Here is a 20,644-nt window from a genome sequence, read left to right on the forward strand (position 1 = left end):
AGCGTTTTGCTCAACATATAATTGTTGTGTTTGGTCGTTGTAAAAATCTCTACTCAGTGGACAGATATATAAACAGAAACACTTCGACACGAGACGTAAATGTTTGTAATTTATAGGGAGTGCACACTAATCTGTGAACAGCGCAGCACAACAGTGTGAGTATACATTAACTTGTAATAATAGTGATTATATTTATTACAGAGAGAGAAAAATGCATGTATCAACTGTAATTTTTGAGTGTCTGTTAACGGACGATTATGTAAACAAGTGCATGGAGGAATATTGGGTCTTTCGAAATTAATGATAAAATTCCGATATCGGTGAATATTTCTGACCTTTGTATATGCTATTCATTAACTATAAGTCTACAAGTCTGCCTTATAATATGAACTGTTGCAATTATATTTCAAACATTTCGTAGAATGACTGGTTCAAATGTCAAACGGGGAAATCAATGTCTGAATAGGAGGATGTCTCTATGCTGTTCCATCGCTAAATATGGAGATTAATAAAACAATCATATAATGAATACGGCAGGGTTCATTCGTTTCCATATCGTGACCAGAAAACATTGGTAAATTCAAATATTAGAAACCCTGTAGCGTACTACTACGCCAAATAAACCGTTCCGTTCTCAATCAGAATCGTTCCGTTCCCATACTAAACCCTGAAGCGTTCCGTTCCCATACTAAAACCTGAAGCGTTCCGTTCCCATACTAAACCCTGAAGCGTTCCGTTCCCATACTAAACCCTGAAGCGTTCCCTTCCCATGCTAAACCCTGAAGCGTTCCCTTCCCAGACGAAAGCGTTCCGTTCTCATCTAAATATGTTCTTGATAAACCGTTCGTTCCCACACTGGTCATTCGGAACCCCATCAATATATATTTATCGAGTATTACTGGCTGTCGATCGGGGTTGAAGAAGACACAATGGAAAAGACAAATTTGTTGATGAACAGAGCAATACGTTTGTGTATAGAATGTTGTGAATAAAAATTAGAATTGCATGGAACCAATCCGCTCACATAGATCAGATGTAGCGATCTACAGGAGCGGATCTAATCAGGTTGGCATGGAACTAAATGGTTCATTGAGAAGAAATATTACAAAATAATCGCACTTTTTCAACCATGAAATTCTTTTTTCTTCATTTTAAACATTTTCCATCTACATTGTATTTTAACCCTGGTTTGAAATTTAAAAAGTATCTACTTTCTGGTTGAGTCATACCCATTAATTTTCCTGATTTATAAAACATTTACTAGATCTAGAGTCACAAGAACCACTATAAAAATACTACATTCTTTCTAAATAAAACTTTGAATATATTGCGTTACTAAAAAGTTTTTTTTAAAGTAATCTGGATGTTGTGGTGGCGAAAAGATAAACAATATTGATTGATTGATAATATATTGTTTAATGTCCCTCTCGAGAATATTTCACTCATATGGAGACGTCACCACTGCCAGTGAGGGGCTGCAAAATTTAGTCCTATACTCGGCGCTTACGGCCATTGAGTAGGGAGGGATCTTTATCGTTCCACACCTGCTTTGACACGGGACCTCGGTTTTTGCGGTCTCATCCGAAGGACCGCCCATTTAGTAGACTCAAGATTACGACAAGGGGTACTGAGGACCTATTCTAACCCGGATCCCCCACGGGAAAGTAAACAATGTCTATGCAAAATGAACAATGAAACTAAAATAAAACAACACATACAAATGCAAAACGATTGGTGTAAATTAGCAGACATTTTCCGTAGGTATCGTGCCACTACTTACCGCGACACGTGACCTCGTCGGAAAGACCCGCGACTTTCACTGTTTTCAAGTTGTAGATTTGACGCTGCCAGTCTCATTAAGGATAAGGGGTTATATTAACCTTTTGGTTAAGCTACTGACAAACAAGTTGATGGTACAGGGATTTCAACAGTCTCGATTGAAGTCAGTATTTTGCAAATTCTATGGTCGTTATAACGATCTAGTTCGTCAATACAACCTCGCATTGGGTCAAATGCTGTCTGACGTGTTTCATACCGATTGTTAAGCCGTTCTTGGCACACTGATTTTGACTGCGGATAACTCAGTTTACCTGATCAGGATATGGGGCTCACGGCGGGTGTGACCGGTCAACAGGGGATGCTTACTCCTCCTAGGCACCTGATCTCACCTCTGGTGTGTCCAGGGGTCCATGTTTGCCCAACTATCTATTTTGTATTGCTTGTAGGAGTTATGAGATTGATCGCTGTTCGTTATCTTCACCTTGCAATTAACCTTTTGGTAAAGACGCGTTTGTGTTTTTCCAATAATTATCGAGAGACACTCACCGAGTACGAGTTGATTTTTGCACTTATTTATATATTACCATTATTATCTTCTGTTTACTGGGCCTACCTGAGGTTGATTACACGTTAGTCTATCATTACTACTTCGTGCATTATGGGTCAACCATTGGACAAATAGGACGTCTACTTAAACATTGATTAGCAAGCCAAAAAACAATTAACATGTAATTTACAGGGTAATACATTTGTCTATTTAGAGTAGTTTTTGTATATCTTTGGCCATCTTGTGTAAACCTTTTCGTTTCTCCTGAGGAAGGAACAGGTCATCCCTAAAATTTGACAATTTAATTGTTCGTGTCGTTGGTCATTTTAATGCTTTTTAAAATACTTGTATTTGACCTTGTATCCGCGTTTGGGATTCGATATATAGGTATCGATAGATATCGGATGTTGTAGGAATTAAGTGCACACATATATCGGGATCCCGGTTAGGATAGGTCCTCAGTACCCTTTGCTTGTCGTTAGAGGCAACTAAATAGGACGGTCCCTCAGATTAGACCGCAAAAACTGAGGCCTAGTGTCACAGAAGTTGTGGCACGATAAATATCTCCCCCTGCTCAAAAGCCGTAAGCGCCAAGCATAGGCCTAAATTTTATAGCCCTTTACCGGCAATGGTGACGTCTTCATATGAATGAAAAATCATCGAGTGGGACGTTAATCAATATACAATTGCAACCAACCTTTTATCGGTATATGTTACATGAGCATGGTTAGTGACCTTCTGTGACACAGGGCCTTGGTTTTTGCGGTCTCACCCGAAGGACCACCCCATTTAGTCGCCTCTTACGACAAGCAAGGAAGTACTGAGGACCCATTCCAACCCGGACCCCACTGGCCAGAGCAAGGTTGGTTTCAATTCCACTTCCAGTAAAGTGAGAACTAAACTAAAACGCTGTCCTTAACCTCTAGGACGGATGACCGGAAGTGGTGTGAGGTACTCCCTCTTACCCCTAACACTGAGTGATATCAGATATTATACTGCAATATAGTATGCTCGTCACACGACGCCTGTATGTGGGAGAACACGGTCAAGCATGTTTTGTTTGTCAAATAAGATCTGCAATATGATTATCAAATCTAAGTTAGCCAGGCGGCAGTAAGAACAGTCAATACTAGTGCTGGATTAATCAGGGTAATCGATGTTGATTACTAGATCACAATCCAACTTTTCAAGGATTGGGCATGTTTATCGATTTCAAGTTTTCAGACGAGCGAATGATTGTCTGAAGTTTGGATTAATATTGTATTCTTAATGACCGCCACTAGGCAGCGGGTATAACATGAAGCACATAAATGGTAATAAGTGGTTGAATAGTAGCGGCACTTTCCAGTTTATAGTTCCTCCAGTTGATGTCGCTAAGCCTGCTTTGATTGGTGAAGACGTGGACTGAACACAATCGTTAACAAAATGAACATATATGTATAGAGAAGACTATATAATAGTTTTTTCTCCTTCAATAAGTTCTGAAATACCTTATATACATGTACAGTTTACCTTAGCAATAATCATTCAGCTTTCCGGTGGAGTGATATAGTTTTCATTTGTGTGCCAACTAATATTGAAAATTAAAAGCGATTCATTTTCCGAACCGATACAGTGACATTTGTTTCGGTGAACAAAATACTCTTCCCAAATATATGGCCTTAGCTACCACTGAGGCAACCAAAGCAACTGCCTTGGTAAAAACAAGAGGCTCACAGGCCTTATCGGTCACCTGAGCATTAGTTAAAAATATCATTAGCCCCAAGGGCTATGAAATTTTCCTGTTCTGTGTACTAATATTTAGCAGAATTATAAAATAATAAACACTACATACCAAGTTTGGCCCTACAAGTTTGGTCTGAACCTCTACCTCGGAGATCATGAAATTTACAAGGCCTACCTGCTCTACATGACTGTGCATTATTTTTTCTTACAGATTTGATGTTGTGGAGAAAAAGATTTTTGAAAATTTCTCAATTTTTGCCCCCGCCCCTAAGGCCCCAAGGATGCAGGAGTCCTGTAATTTACAATTTATGTCCCCCTTGTCCAAAAGATTCTTCATGCCAAATTTGAAAAGAATTGGAATAGTACATGTAGTTATCAAGAAGTTCAAATTGTTTAATTGTTAATGCACGACAACGGACGCTGACCAATTGCAGATCGTGCTTATATAACATGGGTTTTCACAAGTTTCCAGTCTTAGAATCAATGAATGACATTCAAATTAGAGAGCCGTATATCTAATCAGTCCTGGACGTGAGGTGCCAACCCTTTTGAATGGCACTTAAGGCTGTACTGTGTTCAGTGCAGTGATACTTATTTATCGATCATGCCATTGCCGGCCCGGGTCCTTTGTTTTTAAGGCTCCATCCTAAAGACCCGCGACTTAAACTTCTAACTGCCGAGCGTTTGGCTAAGGAGCAGTAACTAAATCTACATGTAGATTCGACGCAAAGTCGAATCCACGACCTTCCGCCTGTCACGAAGGTAAAAAAAAATGTTTGTTTCTTGATTTTACGTCCTTCAATTTTTTTTTCACTCATATTGAGACTGAGACATCAGCAGCTGTAGGTAAAGTGTTACAACATTAGCCCTATGCCTGACGCTCAAGGCCGTAGCAGTGAGGGTTCTTTATGTGTCAACGCTAGCCACAACACGGGATCTCAGTTTTTATAGCTCTTCTGACATCGTGAATAGAGATATGTTTGCTTCAAGAAAATAACAAGAAAGTACGCCATATTTCTTTAAGATAATCTGTATTACTCAACCATACCCCAGATGTGTTTGTTGGCTTTCAACTACAATTATTTACTTATAAGCGCGACTTTTAAGTAACAAAGTCAGTGGCGGTTTTAAGGGGGGAGCGCAGCCGGCGTGCGCCCCCATTAAAATTTTCAAATTTAAGGTAAATCGTGGTATCTTATTTAGAAAAGTGAACTAAACGATAAAAGAAGCAATAATTTTTTCCACTCCCCGAGAAAAAAAATGACAAAATCTTTTGATTTCTTGAATTATTTTGTTGAGAGAACTTAATTTTTTCGAAAAACCCTTAAAATTTGCGTCATTTTATTAATTTCACCTTATAATAAATGATAGAAAATAGTACAGATGACTAAATAGGAGACACATTTCAAGCCCTATAAAACCTGTAAAATCCAGGGACCGCCTCCTGAGCCCCCACTGGGGACCTAAACCCCCTGCCTCATAAAGTGGCGCCCCCCGTAACCGCGGTTCCTGGATCCGCCCCTGAAAGTTGTGGGTTAGAATTTTAGGCATCCTTGACAACCGAATCCTTCCTAAAGATAAAATAAAACCAATCTAATAATCTATAGTAAACAAAACATGAAACTCACAGGCCTTATCGGTTACCTAAGTATTAGTTGAAAATATAACTAACCCCAAGGGCTATGGGATCAATAATAATTTTTCCTGTTTTGCATATCTAAGCTAAATTCTAATGTTCAGCAGTTGTATAAGATGTGTTCTTAAAACACAAATGCCCCTAAAAGTGGTCATACTGATGAAGACTTTACATAATACACATGTAATATATGTTATATCAACCCTATGACTACTTTGGATTTGCGCGAACTAGAGTCAGAACACGGGTTGCGAAATTCATCATACTTTTACCGGAAGTAGAATTCAAACCAAAAATACTCATATGACACATACAAGTAGGCAGTTGTTTTTCAACTCATTGTCAAGATGAAGATCATGCATAAACATACATACATACGTATATATATTTAAGCAAGCACTAAGTTTCAACAACATCCGATTCCTGTCAATATCGGATCTACAACGCGAATACAACGTCAAATACAAGAATTTTACGAAGCACTGAAATGACCAACGACAAGAACAATCAGGTTGTCAAATTTCGAGACGAAATATACCAAAGTATTTATACTGCAGATTACATTGGTTTTGGCTTGCTAATCAATGTTTTCTAGGGAACGAAGTAGGAAACGTCGTTTTCATGCAGTGGGCTGATCCACACTGAGGGAAGTCGTTTTCATGCAGTGGGCTGATCCACACTGAGGGAAGTAGTGATTTATATAATGTAGGACGAGTAAACTAATTATTGTAATCCGTGCAAAAATCAACTCGTTACCTGGTGAAATTCTTTCTTTTACAAACGGTTAATATGATCACTTTTAATAAGTAAGGACTGCTTCGGTGAAAGTCGCGGGTCTTTCCGACGAGATCTTAAAATAGAGATAACGTGACACGGTAGGCAATTGCACGATATCTACGGTCCAAACCGCCATGTATATTTCAAAATTTGTGATACTTCCCCTGTGGCTGTTAACGTGATATGAGTAAAAAATTATTGGGGAGGGGGTGATTAGAAAATAATACTGGTACTTTTTTTCTGCCAGATTTGTAACCCCATTACAAAATAACACCCCCTTTTTAAGTTAAAAATTTTCGAACAATAAAAGGGGGTACCATGTGTAGCTCCTCTTCGGATAATTCATTACACTGTACAATCATTGAGAAATTAGAAAGACTTGGAGCAAGCTTTAATGATAGGAAGGACGTACTTCTTTTAGCGGTTGTTGTGATTCAAGCAAATGTTTTAACACACAGAGTTTTCACTCAAATACTCGGCATATCATGATTTTGTGTTGGTTTCTTCAGTCGAATATTGGGTTCCCATTCAAAGGAAATGTTTCTGGTAAAAACAACTTGGCACTTTATGCAGTAGGAATGAAGATTTCTCATTAAATACACTGAAAAATATACCCGGCGCCTACCCTACTTGTATATTGTCGAAGTGTTTGAGTATTTCTAAAGAGTTCTAGACTCCCCAATTGCTAGTGCTAGCTTGCCAATAACCCTTGTTTTCCGTACAATAATTTGACTATCTAGATTTATTTTGATTAAACACAACCATTTTTGAAGACTTATTGACCTACTTTCTTCGCTTCGAATTCACATCCCCGCGCTACACCGATCACGGTCCCTGCATGTGGCATTGTACACGGTGTATCCAGATGACCTCACATTTGTCTGGGTTGAAATTCATCATCCAGTCATTCTTCCATTCTAGTCCTCCAACATGTTCAGGTCTTCCTGCAGTGCTCCTGTGTCTGCCTCTGTGTTGATGGTACGATATAACATACAATCATCTGTAAATAGTCTAGATGTTGAAGTGACTTTGGATGGTAGATCGTTAATGTATGCTAGGAACAATAGGGGTCTAAGGACACTGTCCTGGGGTACTCCTGATGTAACATTGTCTGATTGCGATATTTCTCCATCGACGACTTGTGTTCTTTCTGCTAGGACGCTTCTTATCCATTCCAATGTCTTTCCTCGCACACCATAGTTGTGTTAGTATCACTGCCATTCTGTGATGGGGAACCTTGTCAAAGGCTTTACTGAAGTCCAGCAGAATGGCATCGATTTGTTGTCTGGAGTTGAGTCCCTTGGCAAGGTCATGTACCGTGTTGATGAGCCGTTTCCTGAACCCATGTAATAATAATAATAATAATGTCCTTTATTTAAACAGGATAGCACAATTAGTTTAAAACTAGTTTACATTGTGGTCCTGAAAACATATATACAGACAGCAGTATTATACAGATACAATATAAAATAGTATATGAAGGTATGTTGTATACATACATGTATGCTATTTACATATTTAAAACTGAAAATAAAACAAAATAAATAAATAAACAAATAAAAATAAAACTGAAAATAATCACAAACAAATCTATATGGTTTTAATTTCCCGAATGAAAAAAATTTCTAAGATAAGCGGATTTAAAAGTTTCCAATATTGGGTAATAATTTAAAAATTCTGGCATATTATTCCATAACTGCGAACGGTAAATTGTAAAATATCTTCTAAAATATTGTGTCTTTGCTTTCTGGATATATAATGAATTACTTTGACTTAATCTGGTAGATCTACTGCTAATTTCATGAACATACTGAAAAACATCTAAATAATCGGGGGTTAGACTATGTAAAACTTTGAAGAGAAGAATGATAGTTCTATATACAAAATAGTTTGACAGAGGCATCCATCTAAGTTGCTGCATCATTTCTGTTGTAGGTGTATAAAAATTTCTATTTAAAATATTGTTCATTAGTTAGGATGTTATGCCTCTCTAGGTGGTTGCTGAGTTGACTATGTATAATATGCTCAAGCAATTTGCAACAGATTGAGGTTAACGACACTGAACGGCAATTAGAAGCCTTTGCTCTGTCTCCTTTCTTGAACAGCGGGGTGACAAACGCTGTTCTCCAGTCATCTGGAACTTTGCCTTGATTTATTGTGGTCTGAATGATTATGAACAGTGCTGGATATATTGATGTTGACATGAACTTCAGGACCGAGATAATATTTGGTCTGGACCACGGGAGTTTTTGGGATCTAAGCCCTCTAGCAGTTTTTGCACTCCATTTTCTATAACTGTGATATCTGGAGCTGAGGTGTATGGTGACTTGCCAAGGTTTAGAACATGGTTCTTGTCTTCATTGGTAAGTACTGATGCGAAATGATTGTTCAGTATATCTGCTTCCCCTTTTGGTGATAAATGGAGAGTGCCGCCGTCACAAAGTGGGGACATACCAGTACCACCACAACTCTTGCTTTTCACGTAAGAATATAAATTTTTTTTAAGTTTCCATCCTCAGATATCATATTGCTAATATACTTGTATGATGATTTCCATGCCTTTGTATTTTCGTTTTGGATATGCTTATATTTTTCCCAGTGATCAGGTTTTAGAGTGCGTCTGGTCCTCCCATGTGCTTGTTTCTTCTCTCTGCTTAGTTGTCGGATGTTTCTGTTACACCAAGGTTGGCTGGAGCGTGTGGAGGTGTATTTAGATGGTACATGTGCATGGATGGTACTTTTGCATTTAAACTTGAACTTCAACCAGAGTGTGTCGACAGGTGCATATGCTTTTGATTCTGCCCCTTCTTGTTGAAACTCCACAGTCCCCAAATTCTTTTTCCATATCTTATGAATTTGCTTTGGACCAGATGTAGAGAAGGCGTCTCACTGGTCGACTTATATGGGCTGCAACGTTTGTATCCATAAGGACTATGCAAAGTGAAGATAACGAACAGTGATCAATCTCATAACTCCTACAAGCAATACAAAATAGATAGTTGGGCAAACACGGACCCCTGGACACACCAGAGGTGGGATCAGGTGCCTAGGAGGAGTAAGCATCCCCTGTTGACCGGTCACACTCGCCGTGAGCCCCATATCCTGATCAGGTAAACGGAGTTATCCGCAGTCAAAATCAGTGTACCAAGAACGGCTTTACAATCGGTATGTCATGATCACTAAGTCGTGGTATTGCAGAACATTTATTAACTAAAGATGGCCGGTTTGTTGCAAATATGTCCAAGATGTTGCTTTGTCGGGTAGAAAAATCTATTTACACTAAAACGATATATCATTTTAGCTCACCTGAGCTTAAAGCTCAAGTGAGCTATTCTGATCGCCTGTTGTCCGTCGTCTGTCCGTCTGTCTGTAAACTTTTTACATTTTCGACTTCTTCTCCAGCACCACAGGGCCAATTTCAACCAAACTTGGCCAAAAGCATCCTTGGGTAAAGGGCTTTCAAGTTTGCTCAAATGAAGGGCCATGTCCCTTTCAAAGGGGAGATAATCACAAAAATGCAAAAATAGGGTGGGGTCATTTAAAAATCTTCTTCTCAAGAACCACTGGGCCAGAAAAGCTGAAATTACATGAAAGCTTCCTGACATAGTGCAGATTTAGGTTTGTTCAAATCATGGCCCCTGGGGGTAGGATGGGGTCACAATAGGGGATCAAAGTTTTACATACAAATATATCGGGAAATTTTTAAAAAATCTTCTTCTCAAGAACCACTGAGCCAGAAAAGCTGATATTTACATGAAAGCTCCCTAACATAGTACAGATTTAGGTTTGTTCAAATCATGGCCCCTGGGGATAGGATGGGGCCACAATAGGGGTGGAATGGGGTCACAATAGGGGATCAAAGTTTTACATACAAATATATAGGAAAACTCTTTAAAATTCTTTTTCTCAAGAACCACTGAGCTAGAAAAGCTGAGATTTACAAGAAAGCTTCCTAACATAGTGCTGATTTAAATTTGTTCAAATCATGGCCCCCAGGTGTAGGATGGGGCCACAAGGGGGATCAAAGTTCTGCATACAAATATATAGGAAATATCTTCTTCTCAAGAACCACTGAGCCAAAAAAGCTGAGATTTACATGAAAGCTTCCGGACATAATGCAGATTCAAGTTTGTTAAAATCATGGCCCCCGGGGGTTGGATGGGGCCACAACAGGGGATCAAAGTTTTACATACAAATATATAGGGAAAATCTTTAAAAATCTTCTTCTCAAGAACCACTGAGCCAGAAAAGCTGATATTTACATGAAAGCTTTCTGACATAGTGCAAATTCAAGTTTGTTCAAACCATGGCTCCTGGGGGTAGGATGGGGCCACAAGGGCGATCAAAGTTTTACATACAAATATATAGGGAAATCTTTAAAAATCTTCTTCTCAAGAACCATTGGGCCAAAGTAGTTGACATTTACATGAAAGCTTTCTGATATAGTGTAGATTCAGGTTTGCAAAAATCGTGGCCTCCAGGGGTAGGTTGGGGCCATAATAGGAATTAAGGTTTTACATGCAAATATATATGGAAAGTCTTCAGATATGGGCCAAGGTGACTCCCGTGAGCGATGTGGCCCATGGGCTTTTTGTTTTTCTACAATTCCAGTAGGGTCCACCTCTTGTGCGCGATTGTTTTCTGTGCCAAGATCTAAAATATGGCGCCCAAGCACATTGACGGAAAGTAGATTGTATAGTGTTGATATGCTACACATCCACAGAAATTTTGTTGTTGGTACTCTTCACGTTCAGAATATTTTGAGAAAATGGAGTATGTCAGGACACAGGAAAAGAAGCGTTTGCATGTAGAAAAGTTCATCGTTAGGTCTGTGTTCAATTGGTCCTTGTACATCGCTCAAACAGAGCTTGTCGTATTTTAAAAAGCACAAAGTTGTGTTTCCATTGAAAAGTGAAGATAACGAACAGTGATCATTCTCAAATACAAAATTAAGTGTAGGGTAAACATGGTTTCTTGGACATACCAGAGTTGGGATCAGGTGTCTAGGAGGAGTAAGCATCTCTCGTCGACCGGTCACACCCGCCGTGAGCTCTATATCCCGATCAGACAAACGGATGAATCCGTAGTCGAAGTCAGTGTGTAAAGAACGGTCTAATAATTGCTATAAACCACGTCAGACATCATTTGACCCAATGACAGATTGTATTGGCAAACTAGACCGTAATAACGACCATAGCATTTGTGAAATGCTGACTTTAAACGAGACTGTTGAAAACCCTATAACATCAACTTGTTTGTCAGTAGCCTGCCTCGATTTAAAAAGTTGCGCAGAACAATCGAATCAGTTGAGAGACATAAACACGATATGCAAGTAATAATGGAATATTGCTACATAAATATGGGAAAGTGACAATGGAGAAGCTGAAATCATCCCGTGTGTCATACAGTTAAGAACGTCTCCATATGAGTGAAAGACTCTCGAGAAGGACGTTAAACAATATACAATTAGTCTGCTGTTATCCAAGTATGAAGCAGAAGTGAACGACTCTGGTGTCTTTTATTTCGAGTTCACAGGGATATATCGAATCAACATATGAATGAAAATGATTATTGTTAATAGATAAAACGTCGTCAATATATCTAAATGCCGAATTGAAAATCACGGCAAGATTTTTTTCTTCTCATGTGTAGAAGCTTTTGAATAAATTCTGTCTTATAAGAATATAAAACCAGGTCAACTAACAAAGAAGCACAATTCGTGCCCATAGGAATTCCAACAGACTGTTGGAAAACCTGATCACCAAAGACTACGAAGATATTGTCAATGAGGAACTCCAACATATTTATAATATCAATTTCAGAGTACCTGTGTGTAGAATTAGAGAGAGTTGTGTTTAATAAAGTGATTTTTGAATGACTGATCACTAGATATGAATATTTCCTTTTCCATTTTTATTGCAGAAGCAATTATCTATGATGTCAAAAAGTCTAGTCTTTAATTCATCGTGAAGAATGGTCGTGTAAAGTGTTGAAACATGGTACGGTTTGAAGTTGGTAATTTGAGGAAAGTCTCGTAATTTCAAATATACTGAATTTTTTTTTTTTAGAATTCACATTTGATTTACACCACTTCTGGAATATGTCGTGACACAATATGTTTGACGTTTCTCATTCACAGCAGTTAATATTTTCGTGAGGAGCAAAGATTGGGGCTTGGTAGAATATTTACTGCATCCAGTAATGTAAACAATAAAATGCGTTGTTTTTTTTTATCCCTTTGTTATTATTGGGAGAGATGACGGTCGCTGCGCGTCAAGCAAATTTTCCTACAATGCTAGCATAATTTCGCGGAACCTAAAAATGATAATTTCACCGTAATTTTGGTTGTCGTTTTCACTTCACGTTGAACGATGGAAGATGTCATCACCCATCTGACGATATATATTGATGTATGTACATTTCCTAGGTTAAATTCATCATCTGTTTTTATAAGATTTTCTACAAGTATATACCTGGTTTGGTTTCGAATTAGTACTTTATCTAAACTTAAGCATTTTACATGCACTAGATTATTTAGACTATAACGATTGATACAGTTTGGCGACTTTCTGTATCTGTTTGCTATAAAAATACAATTAAAAGGAGAAGAGTACTATAAAATTGACATTTGGGCAATTTTGTCGTAATTCTTTAAAAAAAAAAGGCAACAAAATATTGTCCCTTTCCAAACTTGTAGAGTGCATTCTTATGTTTTTGCACTGCGCATTGTGTATTAATTAGTAAGAACTTGTATAATGCCTTTTGTACAGTTTTTATTATGAAATAAAAATGATAAATTTTGACCATTTAGAGATAATATATTGAAGAGGAAGGCTTCCGGAATCAAAATAATGATTATACTACATGTAGTTCCGCGTACAGTCCGTGAAAAAAAGTTAAATATAAATTATTATTATGGTAATATATTGGAGATAAAGCAATCTGGAACCATAGTTTTGACCATAAATAACGTTCTGGGTACAATTGTTGATAACAGGAGAGTAACTATTATTTTCAGTGTAATATTGAAGTTGAAGCAATGCGGAAACAAAGTCATAGTCATAAATGACGTTCCAAGTACAACAGTCGAAGAAAAGCATCTACGATGGCTGGTATGGGATATATCATGACACTTAGAAAATATTAATTTGTGACCACGAGATAAACTTCCCGAGAAAGAAATAAAAATCGTGGCCTGGAAAACAAAATCCTGACCGTTAGCTGTATCGGGACTCAAATTAAAGAACAACGGACGGTCTGATTGATTATAGTAAGACGAAGACATACGCAAGATTTGTATCCTACAAGTACGACATGTAACAATAAAGGGCAATCTAATTACAGAGATATGATCAAAGGAATCAAATTATGTAGAAAGTCTGATTTGTGTTTATGCTTAGAGAGGTAAAGACGGATTATAGGAATTTCAAGTATGACAATTTGTATAGTTTTCATATGAACACAATCTCAAGTGGTCTCAACTTTGAACCCTTTGTTTTTTTACATTTTCTTGTTTAAAGTGAACATTTATTCGGTGAATGCTTATAAGTGACTTTCGAGTAAGGTTGCTAAAGAAATTAAGAAAACAACAACAAAATGAAAAAATGACACACACAATGAAAAAATTAAGCAAAATAAAATAAAAAATCGTATTCTCGAATATAATCCTTGTGAGCTCGAAATAAAAGACACCACAGAGTCGTCAACTTCTGCTTCATACTTAAATATTTTATTGAAAGTAGACATTAATGGCAAACTGACAACTCAGCTGTATGACAAACGGGATGATTTCAGCTTCTCCATCGTAAACTTCCCATATTTATGTAGCAATATTCCATTATCACCTCCATATGGTGTTTATATCTCTCAACTGATTCGATTCGCAAGAGCTTGTTCTGCGTATAGTCAGTTTTTAAATCGAGGCAAGCTACTGACAAACAAGTTGATGGTACAGGGGTTTCAACAGTCTCGACTGAAGTCAGCATTTCGCAAATTCTATGGTCGTTATAACGATCTAGTTCGTCAATACAACCTATCATTGGGTCAAGTGCTGTCTGACGTGTTTCATGCCGATTGTTAGCCCATTCTTGGCACACTGATTTTGACTACGGATAACTCCGTTTACCTGATCAGGATATAGTGCTCACGGCGGGTGTGACCGGTCGACAGGGGATGCTTACTCCTCCTAGGCACCTGATCCCACCCCTGGTGTGTCCAGGGGTCCGTGTTTGCCCAACTTTGTATTGCTTATGGGAGTTATGAGATTGATCAGTGTTCGTTATCTTCGCCTTCCATGCTAGGCTGCACCAGGCGTAATAAAATAACGACTCTCATCGCATACTAAGTTAAATCATACACAATAATTCATTACATGTATTATAATCGCTCTGTATAAATAAAATATCGTATTCAATGAAAATGGTTACGATAATTATTATGTAGAATGATTTCGATTTACGATGAAGCTACATGGGGGTAAAGGCATGGATTACATGAAATTTATAGAATTATAGATTGCGTTATAATAAATGTAAACTTTATTCATAAATCCAGTATATTTATATTTTGAAGTTAGGAACTGTATTTAGAAGAGTGGTGATGGTGGTTGGAAAGGGGGGGGGGGGCTATAGCCTACTAAGCTGCAAACTAAATTTCTATGAAATGATACTGTACCCTCCAATTCACGTGTACCTCTGTTTGTGTTTATTTAGATTAATTTAACGATTATGAGCATAGTGCTGTAATTTGTAGCTGGCTAAATAAAAAGTTAATGAATGGGAAATTCATTAAACATAAAGGAAATAGAAGTATTAATCACGTGATATTATATAACAGAAGAATTAGATATTGAGGACAATTCAATTTATCTTCGAGGGAAAACACATGCCATCTGTCATATCATTGTTATTTGATATATTGCGGAAATCATAACGATTCGTTTGACTGCATGTTCGATCGTATTGGAGATCTAATCTCGTTGATAAAAAAATATGTTCGGCTTTTAAAAACACAGAAATAGATGTATAAATCCGGCTTTAATGATGTTGGTCTTTAATTATTGTACAAGTCGATGAAATAGACAAAGCTCAAAACAAATGTTTGTAAACATTAAAAACCCATAACAAATGTTTGTAAACATTTAACACCCCTAACAAATGTTTGTAAACATTTGAAACCCCTAACAAATGTTTGTAAACATTAAAAACCCCTAACAAATGTTTGTAAATATTAAAAACTCCTAACAAATGTTTGTAAACATTTAAAACCCCTAACAAATGTTTGTAAACATTTAACACCCCTAACAAATGTTTGTAAACATTTAACACCCCTAACAAATGTTTGTAAACATCTAATATTTTAAAGGTTAAGTGCGTGTGCGGAACCAAACTTACGCGGGCCGGAACCCTCAATTCTAACCCCGAACCAAAATTTATCGATATTTAGCGCTCCAGTCGGCACAATAATAACAATAAAACCACACTTCATTGTTAAAATGTTATGTATATAACTGATACTGTCTGTTTAAACTTTCATAAGGAATTCCATTATATGTACAAGCACCAAAATCACGTGTTGCATAGTTGATAGTGTTCATACAAGCTTTTGTATGAAATTCTATCGTAAATTCAATTGATCTTAAATAACATTGAAATTTTGAGCGATAAACAACCTGACACAAGGGTAATATTTATAAAACTAGAGAATATTCATTACCATAACTAGGTTTGACACTGTAGACTATTAGACTAAAGGTTCGCTTTAACTCTCCGATTCCATGATTAATAATTGAATATGATATGTAGTGAAACCTGCTTATGCTATTCTACACGCGGTTTGCCAGACATACAATACACATATTAGTAAAAACAATGCCACTAGCCGATGGGAAAAACTGAACCGGTTAACGTATTAAAGTTACTTTTGTAATGGAGTGCTATCAATTCGCAGTTGGAAACTGAATTAGTCCCCGGAGTCCACTCTGCATTTTCATCGATTTCATCGAAATCATCACCATATCTGCATCAAAGTCAGCCCTGGACAGGCATTTGTCTCCGGGTTCTCCCAGATACATTACCAGCTGGCGGTGATTGGTGAGTTATTCTCATTAGAAAATTGTCATTCTGTTAAGCTCTCTTAATCCACGAATATATCCAAATCCTGTGAAAGCTAGATCAAATAGATTTAATCTGAATTTTGAGAAAGGATGTAGTTGTTGACATATACATTAACGGTTCTTTGGTGTAGTTTCATTTTCGCGGTTTTTTTTTCATTTTTTTTTTTTTTTTTTTTTGGTTGGTTTCAGAAGAAACTCTAGTCGATACCCGGGGTGGTCTCAATCGATAGTGGTAGTGTAATTTTAAACCCAGAGTGTTTGTACAACATGTCGGGTAATTCCTACAACTAGGCGTCAATGCATTAGGGAAACATTCCTCTCTAACAATATCTGCATTCTCATTTACAGCTCCATTCACATCGGTCGACTCATGGCAAAAAGGTTGACATATTTGAATTGATTGATTGGATACAAAGGCTTACACGTGACAAGCGCAGTAATCAATATCTTTATTAGATCAAGCAAATATAAAGAAAATGACAGCGACTTGGCGGTATTAGGCTTGCTCTCGGCATTCTGACTTGTAGAGAGTGGATAATGGATTAGAAAGTGCAGCGATAGGGACGTCGTAATGGATTATAATGACCTTTTCTTGTCACCAAATGTAGCAGAGGATAACGCCCATCATACCAGATCGAGATCCTTTAAGGGCCGACCTCGGCCCAAAGAGCACGAGGAACATGAATTCCGCCCGCGAAGGAATAGTATGCCCTCGCATCCGCATCGCAGACTTTTGGTACCTCAAACCAATAATGCAGATGAATGTGAAGAAGAACCAAGAGAAGCACTGTGCAGGGTGCGATCTTTCAAAACCACATCTAAGGGAGGTATTGTTAATCGAGGTGACAGTATAAAACGCAAGACCCAGAAGGAGAACTTGCATGCAACTAAAAGCTTACCAGTAAACCGTGAAGTTCGTCAAGACACGGGGAGGAAACATTCTTCTTGTACAGAATTTGAACTTGTTCAACAAACTCAGAAGACACAGACAGAACCTCTTACAGTTATAGTGTTAGGTCCGGCTGGCGTTGGAAAAACTCTCCTAGCGACGCAGTTTATGACGTCAGAATATATTGGAACGTCATCTGATGGCGATGGTAAGTAATGTCAGTTGAGAAGTGATGAAAATCTTTTAAAACAGGACTTTTGTCAAAATATTCAATAAAGACTAGAAATACTACCATATCTTGAATTACAAACATAAAAGAAAGCATATACTGCATAGACCTTGACAATGTAAAAATGTAAAATCTGAAACGCAACCACCGTAAAATGTTCTCTCGCTCTCTCCTAGAGCGATTATCGGTCTGGTCGATCATGTACATGAATTATATAGTGATAATGACACGATACATTGGGCTATTAATGCAAATTCTTCACCAAAAGCCTAAATGGTTTCATAATTGTAGATTGGAATGCTGGAATATCCAGTAGAACGAGATTATTGCTCTTTTTAAGTAGAACCATGAACGGATAGTCATCAATCGCTCAAACCAGAGTTGTAAACAGTCGTGGACAAAAATTTCCGGTATAACACCGTGAAAAATCGAAACTAGTTCAATTGTTTTCCAATACTAGCTATTATATTATTGTATTTCAACACAACACAATTTGATGTTTGTATACGATGCATAAATCAATTGGCTATGTGACCTGGGTAATACGACCTTAATTATGTACATATAGTAGGTAGTAGGTCGTTATTGAAAACGATCTCAACTTTTGTAAATACATGATCTGCTAGCCTTTTTACTATAATCAACGTGTGTTGAAGAAGTAAATTTTAGTCAGGTGTACACACGGATCAAGTTTCTGACTTGTATTAGCATTATTAAAAGTAATCTCGATCAATGTATACAGTTCTCCTTTCTAAATCAACACCCCTGTAAACCGACACACTGTGAACTCTGACTGCAATTTCGACCATAATTTTCATTCCCATATTTGCATGCTGGCTTTTTATGTTTTTGTCCACATCGAATATTGACATTGTTTTCAAATTGTACATGATAGAAAATGTCAAATTTTCTTTATTGTAATATGCATTTTGATTCAGAAGCCAATTTTCTATTCTGTTTTGTTCCAGAAAAGCAAGAACCCAATATTGTACATATTCACTGTGGGCTTATTAATTTAGCCCTGTAAATTTTCCTAAATTTCAAAATAGCTGATGATGGGTATCAACACGTTCCATGTTCACTATCTCCCTCTTATGATGACATCATACTCATTTCAACCTTGTGCTATGAAATAATGTTATTCCTAAATTCTTGAACATGTGTAAAATATCTGTACTTTCCCCCCCTCGACTTTTGAGCAATTTCTTGTATGTGCCCCCAAATTCCTATCCAAATACCCTAATGATTGAAAGGGTAAGAGAGATCTTGGACTGTGCAATAAATTTTGACAAAGTTTACCAAATTCAGATGCTCTTTACTTCTGTACATTAAACTAAATAGATGAAACCTTTGGTTTGGGTGGATATATTGAAACCCCGTCTTTATAGTCATGTAGCAAATAAAACAGTCGAGCATTTTGTTTTATCAATGCAAAATTAACAGGGCCGATTTGAATGTTGGCATTGTTCAATATTGGGTATGGAATTAATCTCGCGAATGCCCTCTTCTTTATACACCACAAACCCTGGCAAATGTTAATTAATCCCTACATAGTTCTCGCTCATTGTTATTTAACACTCATTTATTGGGTGAATGGCAAAGTGTGATGCATGCTTGATGAAGATGCAATACTACATGCAATAATCGTTCACAGCACACGAACAGAAATGAATTGGATGTCTTTTGATCTTTCCCGGACCACGAGAAGCGATACAGGAGGATTTAGACCAATCATGAATAATGTATGATTATTAGTTGTCAATATAATAAGTGGTCACAGCGCGCTCTGTATAATCTCAACACTTAATTCAGTAGATAACTGTAGATTTATTTAGCAATCTACTCTCTAAGTTCAGTTTCTTCCTAATCGATTGGTTGTTTTGCTTCTAACAGACTCGACATCTTTCCATTAACACCAAGCAAATTTCTTCTCTAAAGGGGACCTTTTCTTCTGTGATTACGTTATGGAAAACTTCATTAAACGTTGAATTAATCAGCTTAAACATCTCAGAGCCCTCTATTGTCACATCTGGCCACGGATATTGCCCCAAGATCAATATCAGATCGGCCATTGTATCTCATTCGTCATTTAGGGAACAGCATTTTCGTGTTTGAAAGCTACAGGCATGCAATTTTTCTCGGCAATAAGAATGCTTCAAGCAGACTTCTTTCAAATTTTATTTCTCGTTTTGCTCTTCAATTTTTAGTCTTTCAAAGAAGCAATTTAGAAGCACGTTCTTGTATGATGTTTTTGAAAAATTCGTGCAATTAACACCATTTGTTGTAAACATTTTCCATCAATCACATTCCAAAATGACCCTATATTACCTTATATAGATAAGAAGACCTTCAACTATTTTATATTCTTTGTGCACACTAACACAATATATATATATATATATATATATATATATATATATATATATATATATATATTGTTAATTAATATAAAAGAATAAAATCCAAAATGATCTCATAATAATCAACGATCAGTTCCTGCTAGTTTTTTTTTTTTGTATTGAATTTATAAAAATAGAATTCGACGATAGCTGTACCTCAGGTTAAAAAACGATACAAAATTACTCTGTTGTGCTTAGGACCTGTAAACCTTGAAATCTTTTAATTTATCAATGAATAACTAGAAATAGATTATGGCTAGATTAATGCCCATGACATTGCTAAAAATACATGACCTTTATCAATGTATCTGTGACCTTTACGATGCAGTGTAGCAGTTTAATGCAATGATAGCACATGCTTATTCATATTTTGAACTCGCCAACCTTTCGCAAATACATGAATGCCCTCTCCTCTTTCCCCCAAAAAATAAGGATAGAAGGAAAATTATTTTATTATTAAAGCGATTAAAACGTTAGTACTTGTATATATTTTCCATTGAAATACTTTTAGACTATAAGAAATAACCATTAGACTCTATTAAACCACAA

The 20,644-nt window shown here is 37.0% G+C and overlaps 1 protein-coding gene across 1 annotated transcript in view; it reads left to right on the forward strand.

The window, feature by feature from the left end:
• Positions 1–20,644, forward strand: part of LOC125666243 (GTP-binding protein GEM-like) — a 43,153-nt gene continuing 22,509 nt past the window's right edge. Inside the window, exons 1-3 of the mRNA XM_048899394.2 lie at positions 1–155; positions 16,413–16,555; positions 16,927–17,675. Coding sequence (XP_048755351.2) covers positions 17,150–17,675 — 526 coding nt within the window. The 5' untranslated portion in view covers positions 1–155; positions 16,413–16,555; positions 16,927–17,149. The remainder of the gene's footprint in view (positions 156–16,412; positions 16,556–16,926; positions 17,676–20,644) is intronic.

Source organism: Ostrea edulis, chromosome 1 (assembly GCF_947568905.1).
Source record: "Ostrea edulis chromosome 1, xbOstEdul1.1, whole genome shotgun sequence".
In the NCBI taxonomy this organism is placed as follows: domain Eukaryota; kingdom Metazoa; phylum Mollusca; class Bivalvia; order Ostreida; family Ostreidae; genus Ostrea; species Ostrea edulis.